The sequence below is a fragment of the Mandrillus leucophaeus genome, unplaced genomic scaffold (genome assembly GCF_000951045.1).
Source record: "Mandrillus leucophaeus isolate KB7577 unplaced genomic scaffold, Mleu.le_1.0 Scaffold88, whole genome shotgun sequence".
In the NCBI taxonomy this organism is placed as follows: domain Eukaryota; kingdom Metazoa; phylum Chordata; class Mammalia; order Primates; family Cercopithecidae; genus Mandrillus; species Mandrillus leucophaeus.
The window spans coordinates 3,582,410-3,592,101 of NW_012109585.1; the positions used below are offsets into that span (position 1 = coordinate 3,582,410).

The window sequence follows — 9,692 nt, forward strand, 5'->3', positions numbered from 1 at the left end:
TAATCCCAGCTACTCGGAAGGCTGAGGCATGAGAATCACTTGAACCTAGGAGGCAGAGACTGCAGTGAGCCAGTGAGCCAAGATTGCGCCACTGCACTGCAGCCTGGGCAACAAAGCAAAACTCTGTCTCCAAAAACACAAAACAAAACAAAACAAAACAAACAAATAAAATTAATGGGACTGCAAAATCAAGCGAATCAGAAGGTATGCTAACTGCCCACTTCAGATGAGCCTCTCAGGATTCACATTTATTCTTGCTTAGTAATTCTTCCTTAGAAAGGGAGTAAACTGGGAAGAGAGTGGTGGAGGATTACAAGGTTAATCACTTTCTACATTTCTATAGTTTGTTTCTTTTTACAAAAAAATAAGGCCTGGCCAGGTGTGGCCCATGCCTGTACTCCCAACACTTTGGGAGGACGAGGTGAAAGGACTGCCTACGGCCAGAAGCTTGAGACCAGCCTGTGCAACTTAGCAAGACCTTGCCTCCACAAGAAATTTTAAAAATTAGCTGGGCATGGTAGCGTGTACTTGTAGTCCTAGCTACTTGAAAAGCTGAGGTGGAAGGATCACTTGAGCCCAGGGCTTCAAGGCTGCAGTGAGCTATGATTGTACCACTGTGCTGCAACATGGGAGACAGAGTCTGTCTTTAAAAAAATAGTAATAGCCAGGCGCGGTGACTCACACCTGTAATCCCAGCACTTTGGGAGGCAGAGGCGGGTGGATCACCTGCGGTCAGGAGTTCAAGACCAGCCTGGCTAACATGGTGAAACCCCGTTTCTACTAAAAATATAAAAAATTAGCTGGGCATGGTGGCACGCACCTATAATCCCAGCTACTCAGGAGGCTGAGGTAGGAGAATTGCTTGAACCTGGGAGGCGGAGGTTGCAGTGACTGGAGATGGTGCCATTGCACTCCAGTTTGGGCAACAAGAGCAAAACTCCATCTCAAAAAAAAAAGTAATAATAATGATAACTCCCTATTGATTGCCCTTCCCCCCCAGCACCTGGTAACCTCTATTCCATTTTCTGTCTCTATGAATTTGCCTATTCTAGGTATTGTATATAAGTGGAACCATACAATATTTGTCGTTTTGTGTCTTATTTCACTTAGTATGTTTTCCAGGTGCATCCACATTGTAGCACGTGTGAGAATTTCATCGTTTTTTTGAGGCTGAATAATATTCCATTATACGGTTTTTTTTTTGTCCTTTTTTTTTTTTTTTTTTTTTTTGAGATGCAGTCTCACTGTTGTCCAGACTGGAGTGCAGTGGCACGATCTGGGCTCGCTACAAGCTCCACCTCCTCCCAGGTTCATGACGTTCTCCTGCCCCAGCCTCCCGAGCAACTCAGACTACAGGCGCACGCCACCACACCTAATTAATTTTTGTATTTTTAGTAGAGACGGGGTTTCACCATGTTGGCCAGGACGGTCTCAATCTCTTGACCTTGTGATCCGCCCGCCTCAGCCTCCCAAAGTGCTGGGATTACAGGCGTGAGCCACCGCGCCTGTCCCCATTATACATTTATACCACATTTTGTTTATCTATTCATCTGTTGATGACTACTTGGGGTGTTTCCACCTTTTGGCTATTGTGAATGATTGCTATTGCTATAAACAATGATGTACAAGCATCTGCTTGAGTCCCTGCTTTCAATTTTTTGGAGTATATATTGAACGGTGGAATTGCTACATCATGTGGTAATTCACCATTAACTTTGAGGAACTGCCAAGGTATTTTCCACAGCAGTTATACCATTTTACATTCTGACCAGCAATCCACCAGGGTTCCAATGTTTCACAATCTAGTGGCATAAATATTTGCCCCTGTTTTATACTTATAGCTCTTAAGTTTAGGTCTTTAGTCCATTTCAAGTTAATTTTCTTCACATGGTATAAGGTAAAGGTCCAACCTCATTCTTTTGCATAGGCAGTACTGCCATAACTATTTGTTGAAAAAACTGTCTCTTCTCCCACTGATTGGTCCAGGCACCTCTGTCAAAAAATCAATTGACTGGCTGGGCCTGGTGGCTCATGCTTGTAATCCCAGTACTTTGTGGGGCCAAGAGAGGCAGATCACTTGAGATCAGGAGTTTGAGACCAGCCTGGCCAACATGGTGAAACCTCACCTCGACTAAAAATACAAAAATTAGCTGGGCATGGTGTTGCATGCCTGTCTTCCCAGCTATTCGGGAGGCTGAGGCAGGAGAACTGCTTGAACCTGGGAGGCGTAGGCTGCAGTGAGCCAAGATCGTGTCACTGCACTATAGCCTGTGAGACAAAGTAAGACTCCATCTCAAAAAAAAAAAAAAAAAAAAAAAAAAATCAATTGACTATATATGCTAGGCTTTATTCTGAGCTCTCAGTTCTATTTCTTTGCTCTATATGTCTATCCTCAAATACTTTTTGAATGAATAAATGGGAAGAAGGGGGAAAAAAGCCTAAATTTGATCTGAGTTCTAACATTAACTTGTTTTTGTTACCTTGTTCAGAATTCATGTTGTCTCCAAAACCCCCATTTCCTCTTCCATAAAATGAGAGATTGCACTGAAAGACTCTTACAACTCCAACAATCATGATTTTATACTCAAGATTTTCCTTGACATAGTACAAACAACACACATCCAATTTGTCAAGTAATAAAGAAATATTTCTAAAATTGAAAAATTATGAAAGTAGTTCAATAAATCTATACCTTCAATATCTGAAACTATTAGCATCTGAGGTTGAGAGAGACCTTCTTGAAGACTGTAGAAATGGATTGTACTGTCAAATGTTATGAAGCCAATTTTTGTTCTAGTGTTGCCAGGAAGCCTAAAGACAAATTCAGAAGACTATTTTATCAAGTTTTAACCATATACAAATATACACATAAAATATGTCCTAAGAGTTACATGAAAATATCTAATTCAATATTATAGAAATTGGCCCAACACAAACAAATGTTTAAACCACTCAATGTTTACCATGAAAATATATCTGACTCAAAGGGAAAACACTACACATAAGCCAAACAATAAACAAAAAACAGCCATAATACAACAATCCAAAACCAGGTATAGCTATGTAAACTTATATATAATCACTTAGGAAATAGTAGGTTAAAAATACTGAAAACTATTAATGAAATTTTGCAGATGATTTTAAGTTATAAAGCATGCTTCAAAATATTATGATACAGAAACTGTAATATTTAAGAACAAAGAAGAGCAAAAGCATCTATTTTAAAGAACTACAAATAGGTGGAACTACAATTATATAAGGGGAAGAGCAAACTGTTTTTCACTCTTGTTCATGCATGGGTGAGTCAGTGACAATCTCATCAATTCACAATCCCCATTCACAATCTATAACATTAAAAATATAAATACTGGCAGGAACAAGAATGAGCTTTTCACCAAAGTGAAGGAGTTACTCCACTTGTGATGAAATTTAGCCTTCTATATGCCTCCACACCACACACAAGCACTATACTTCATTACATAGAAAGGTCACATTAACTTTGATGGGTTACACTAGGTCTCTAAAAACCACTGGAAATAGTTATTTTAAGAGACTTAAGACACTTGATAACCAAATGCAATATGTGTATACTGTTTAAATTCTTACTCCAATAAACTGACAGTAAAAAGGCATTTTTTGGCCGGGCGCGGTGGCTCAAGCCTGTAATCCCAGCACTTTGGGAGGCCGAGACGGGTGGATCACTAGGTCAGGAGATCGAGACCATCCTGGCTAACACGGTGAAACCCCGTCTCTACTAAAAAATACAAAAAACTAGCCGGGCAAGGTGGCGGGCGCCTGTAGTCCCAGCTACTCGGGAGGCTGAGGCAGGAGAATGGCGTAAACCCAGGAGGCGGAGCTTGCAGTGAGCTAAGATCCGGCCACTGCGCCCCAGCCTGGGCGACAGAGCGAGACTCCGTCTCAAAAAAAAAAAAAAAAAGGCATTTTTGAGACAACCAGGAACAAAAAATAAACTGGGTATTAGATCATATGTGGAATTACTGCAAATTTTGCTTGATGCTTTAGTATTATAGTTAGGTATAAAAGTTAATCTTGAAGTATGTATAGGTTAAACAGTATGCTGGCTGAAATTTGCCTTAAAATACTCAAGGTGGGAAAAGGTATATGCATGAAAGGGGAAGGATGAGATGAAGCAAGAAGAGCAGAATGTTGAAGATGATGAATCTCGGTGACCGGTGCCTGGAAGTTCATTACATTATTCTTCCTACCAACTACAGGTTTAAAAATAATGTTTCTAAGAGAAAGTGAGGCCTAAATTAACAACTGATTTAGGTGGAGTTTTAGAACATAATTATACAACTTTTTTTTAAATTTCAAAAAAATTACTTATTCATTTAGAAAATACTATTAGTTTCATATTTAAGCTGAATTGAGAAACTTACAAATCCAGATTGTCTAACAAACTCTGGCAAACTGAATTCAAGTATCCAGTTTCGACTGCATTGTGAGACACATCAAATACAAAGAGATACACTGGAGGCTGAGGTGGTCGTAACTGAAGAAAAAAAGATCTTGTTAAGTACATTTAACAGGATTAAGTTTAAACTTATTTGCTGGGTACACATACAGCAAAACAATTTAAAAAGCATTTACAAATTGAGTAGAGATTCTAATAAACATGCAAAGCTATACTATATTGTTTATAGATGTATACTTAAAAATGACTCTGTGATTGCGATAATTCAGAAGAGTGTTTTCTCTAGGACAGGAAGGGGAAGAGACGTAATCAGAAGGGCTTGTGGCCAGGCGTGGTGGCTCACACCTATAATCCCAGCACTTTGGAAGGCCAAGGCAGACAGATCACCTGAGGTCAGGAGTTCGAGACCAGCCTGACCAACATGGCGAAACCCCCATCTCTACTAAAAATACAAAAATTAGCCGGATGTGGTGGCGGGCGCCTGTAGTCCCAGTTACTTGGGAGGCTGAGGCAGGAAGATCGCTTGAACCTGGGAGATGGAGGCTGCAGTGAGCCAAGATTATGCCACTGCACACTAGCCTGGGCGACAGAGACTCCATCTCAAAAAAAAAAAGAGAAGGGATTCTGGGAGTATTAGCAAGGTTCAATTTCTTGGCTTGGATTATACTAACAAAAGTGTTTAGTTTATAATGATTTGGTAACCTGAATATTTATGTTTTATTGATTTTTCAATATGTGTTGAATTTCACAATTTAGGGAAATTATAGCTCTGAAAGTTACAAGTTAGCTTCAGCTGGTTATTTAACCAACAAATTACAGTCAAATCTCATAAAAATGTAAGACTAATTTTTTTTGTTTGCTTTTGAGGTGGGGTCTTGCCCTGTCCCCCAGGCTGAGTGCAGTGGTGAGATCTCGGCTCACTGCAACCTCTGCCTCCTGGGTTCAAGAGATTCTTGCCTCAGCCTCCTGAATAGCTGCGATTACAGGCACACGCTGCCATGCCCGGCTAATTTTTGTATTTTTTTTAGTAGAGACAGGGTTTCATCATTTTGCCCAGGCTGGTCTTGAACTCCTGACCTCAGGTGATCCGCCTGCCTTGGCCTCCCAAAGTGCTGGGATTACAGGCATGAGCCACCGCACCCGGCCAAGACTGTATTTTAAACTTCCAAATCCAAAGATTTGTTCTCAAGTCAGTAAAAAGCATCAAATAGCCACAATCAGAACTGGGTATGTAGTATACAATCTTCCCTTGGTATCCGCAAGAGATTAGTTCTATGATCTCCCACCTCAAATACCAAAATCTAAGGATGCTTAATTCACTTACACACAATGGTATATTATTTGCATATAACCTATGCACATCCTTCTGTATACTTTAAATCATCTCTAGATTTTTAAAGTAATACCAAATACAACAAAAATACTATGTAAATAGTTGCTATGCTGTATATTAAAATTAGTATTTTTTTTTTTTTTTTAAGAGAGAAGGTGTTGCTTTGTCACTCAGGCTGGAGTGCAGTGATGCAACGCAATCATAGCTCACTGCAGCCTTGAACTCCGGGGCTCAAGCGATCCTTCCACCTCAGCCTCCCAAGTACCAGGGACTACAAGCACACACCACAATTCCTGAAATTTTTTGCAGAGATTTGGGTCTCGCTATGTTGCCCAGGCTGGTCTTGAACTGTTGGCTTCAAGCAATCCTCCTGCCTTGGCTTCCCAAAGTGCTGGTATTATAGGTGTGAGCCACCATGTCTGTCCTATAATATTTTTTACCGTGTTTTTCTGAACATTTTCAATCTGTGGGTAGTTGAATCCACAGATGCAGAACCCATGGATACAGAGTCAACTGTACTTTTATATATTTTTGTATGAATCACTTGCCAAATCCACACAACCTGTCCCTCAAGAGATAAGACAGAAAGGAGCAAAAACCTTCTGCTATAGGAAAGTTTCTAAATTTAAAGGAAGCAATTTTTGCAAAGCATGGGTGATAAAGGGAAACCAGGAAGGTAAATTTAAAAGAACAAGTGCTTCTTTTTTTTGTTGTTTTAATCCAATAAAAGAACACCTACTCTGTGGATGGCTATTACCAACCACTTAAGTGCAACAAAATGTTTTCTTTTTTTTTTTTTTTTGAGACGGAGTCTCGCATTGTTGCCCAGGCTGGAGTGCAGGGGCGCAATCTCGGCTCACTGCAACCTCTGCCTGCCTGGTTCAAGCGATTATCCCGCCTGAGCCTCCCGAATAGCTGGGATTACAGGCATATGTCACCATGTCTGGCTAATTTTTGTACTTTTAGTAGAGACGGGGTTTCACCATGTTGGTCAGGCTGGTGTCGAACTCCTGACCTCCAGTGAGCAGCCGCCTCGGCCTCCCAAAGTGCTGGGATTTACAGGTATGAGCCACCGCGCCTGGCCAACAAAATGTTTTCTATATTGAAGCTTTTCTGTGGTGAAGAGACTGGTTCCTTATAAGTTTACACAAAAATGGACCCAAGTACCCAGATAAAGACACAAAAATATATTAATTTCCTTTTTTTTTTTTTTTTGAGATGGAGTTTTGCTCTTTTGCCCAGGTTGGGGTGCAGTGGCGCAACCTTGGCTCACTGCAACCTCTGCCTTCCGGTTTCAAGTGTTTTTCCTACCTAAGCCTCCCGAGTAGCTGGGATTACAGGCACTTGCCACCAGGCCTGGCTAATTTTTGTATTTTTAGTAGAGATGCAGTTTTATCATGTTGGCCAGGTGGTCTCAAACTCCTGACCTCATGATCTGCCTGGCTTGGCATCTCAAAGTGCTGGGATTACAGGCAGGAGGCACTGTGCCCAGCCAAAATACAATAAAATATTAAAAGTATTAAAATATGAGACTTATCTTCATATTCCCTTTTCCCAAGAGACAATTATGGCATGGTGAAAGAGTAACCAAATCAAAAGGCCTAAATTATTATGCTAGTTCTACTACTAAATGAAATTTGGCAAGTCACTTAACCTAAGTCTATTCTCATAGCTGTAAAAGAGGATTAACAGCATTTTTCTAGCTTGCTTCAGAATATTGTTTGTGATGATCAAAAGTGTAAGTGCTTTATAAAATGTAAAGTGTTAATTAAACATTAGGCATTCACGACCAGCCTAAGCAACATAGTGAGACTTTGTCTCTAAAAGTCTTTAAAAAAATTAGCAGGGCATGGTGGTACATGCCTGTAGTCCCAGCTACTTGGGAGGCTGAGGCAGGAGAATTGCTTGAGCCCATGAAGTTGAGGCTACAGTGAGTTATGATAGTGCCACTGCACTTTAGCTTCAGCAACAAAGTGAGACCCTCCTCTGTAAAAGAAACAAACATTAAACAACAAAAACATTAGGCATAGTTATTAGTTTTAAAACACAAGACCTCAGATATTCTCATGGGTGTAGAAAAGAACAAGATTTGCAAGAGGACATTCATCACAGAATTATTTCTAATAGAAAAAAAATTTATATGAAGGAAAAATGAAGCAATAGGGAAAAAAAAACTGACTGTAACTTATAAGTAAATATGAACCTGCCGGGTGCAGTGGCTCATGCCTGTAATCCCAGCACTTTGGGAGGCCAAGGTGGGCAGATCACAAGGTCAGGAGTTCAAGACCAGCCTGACCAACATGGAGAAACCCCGTCTCTACTAAAAATTCAAAAATTAGCCAGGTGCGGTGGCTCATGCCTATAATCCCAGCTACTCAGGAGGCTGAGGCAGAAGAATTGCTTGAACCCAGGAGGCGGAGGTTGCAGTGAGCCGAGATCACAGCACTGCACTCCAGCCTGGGTGACACAGTGAGACTCCATCTCAAAAAGAAAAAAAGTAAATATGAGCCCAATATTATACTGGAAATTTCTGAATGTCACATAAGACACTTAAGTGGGACTTTACATAAACTTTTACCTTTCAAATATACCCTTATATATTAATTACTTTAGTAATAAACAAGTATTACACTTTTACACATCTAAAAACATAAAATTTTGGCTGGGCACAGTGGCTCACATCTGTAATCCCAGCACTTTGGGAGGCCAAGGTGGGCAGATTACTCGAGCCCAGGAATTCAAGACCAGCCTGGGCAACATAGCAAAACTGTCTCTACTAAAAATAAGCCAGGTGTGGTGGTGCATGCCTATAGACCCAGCTACTTAGGAGGCTGAGGTGGGAGGACCACTTGAGCACGGGAGGTCAAGGCTGCAGTGAGCTGTGATCCCGCCACTGCACTCCAGCATGGGCAACGGGAGTGAAACTCTGTCTCACAATAGAATAGAATAGAATAGAATAGAATAGAATAGAATAAAATAGAATAGAACAGAATAGAATAAAATTTTGTTAAAGGATGCTATATTGTTTTACTTAAAATCTGGTAATAAAAAATGGGCATGTTGTATTTAAAAAATGGAAGCTTACCATGTATTCTGAAGGAGCCATAAACTCAATAGTAGCATTTTGAACTTCTGGTCTTCTGTGAGGTTCTCCATAAACTCTGGTCAAAGGGTTGTACAAGAATTCTTCAGGAACTATATAAAGTTAACAATACACACATTGAAAAAACTGAAAGAATTTAATATATTTTGCATTTGGCCACTTTATTGCTTGAAAAGATGATAAAAACTCATTAAATGCCAATTACTTTCTTGTTTTTTTTTTGAGACAGAGTTTCACTCTGTTGCCCAGGCTGGAGTGCAGTGGCATGATCTCGGCTCACTGCAACCTCCACCTCCCAAGTTCAAGTGATTCTCTTGCCTTAGCCTCCCGAGTAGCTAGGATTACAGGCATGCGCTGCCATGCCCGGCTAATTTTTTGTATTTTTAGTAGAGATGGAGTTTCTCCATGTTGGTCAGGCTGGTCTCAAACTCCCAACCTCAGGTGATCCACCCACCTCAGCCTCCCAAAGCGCTGGGATTACAGACGTGAGCCACCACACCCAGCCTATTTGCTTAAATTTCACAATTATACAGGATATTAACATTTCACATATGAAATATACAGAAACTGGCTGGCACTAGAAGCTATGGTAAGACAATTCCAGAGGTCAAGGTCATAAGGTTTAGTGAGTTTCATTAATTAATGAGACCTTTATGGAACATCACTTAACCTAACATCATACTTACCACTTATAATACACTAGTGGTTAAAGAGTATTTTCTGCCCGGCGCGGTGGCTCAAGCCTGTAATCCCAGCACTTTGGGAGGCCGAGACGGGCGGATCACGAGGTCAGGAGATCGAGACCATCCTGGCTGACACGG

At 40.7% G+C, this 9,692-nt stretch overlaps 1 protein-coding gene across 1 annotated transcript in view; it reads right to left on the reverse strand.

The window, feature by feature from the left end:
• Positions 1 to 9,692, reverse strand: part of SEC24A (SEC24 family member A) — a 92,552-nt gene that overhangs the window by 46,475 nt on the left and 36,385 nt on the right. The window contains exons 8-10 of the mRNA XM_011969302.1: positions 8,854 to 8,963; positions 4,401 to 4,513; positions 2,693 to 2,811 (exon numbers count right to left, since the gene is read on the reverse strand). Of these exons, the coding sequence (XP_011824692.1) occupies positions 2,693 to 2,811; positions 4,401 to 4,513; positions 8,854 to 8,963 (342 nt within the window). The remainder of the gene's footprint in view (positions 1 to 2,692; positions 2,812 to 4,400; positions 4,514 to 8,853; positions 8,964 to 9,692) is intronic.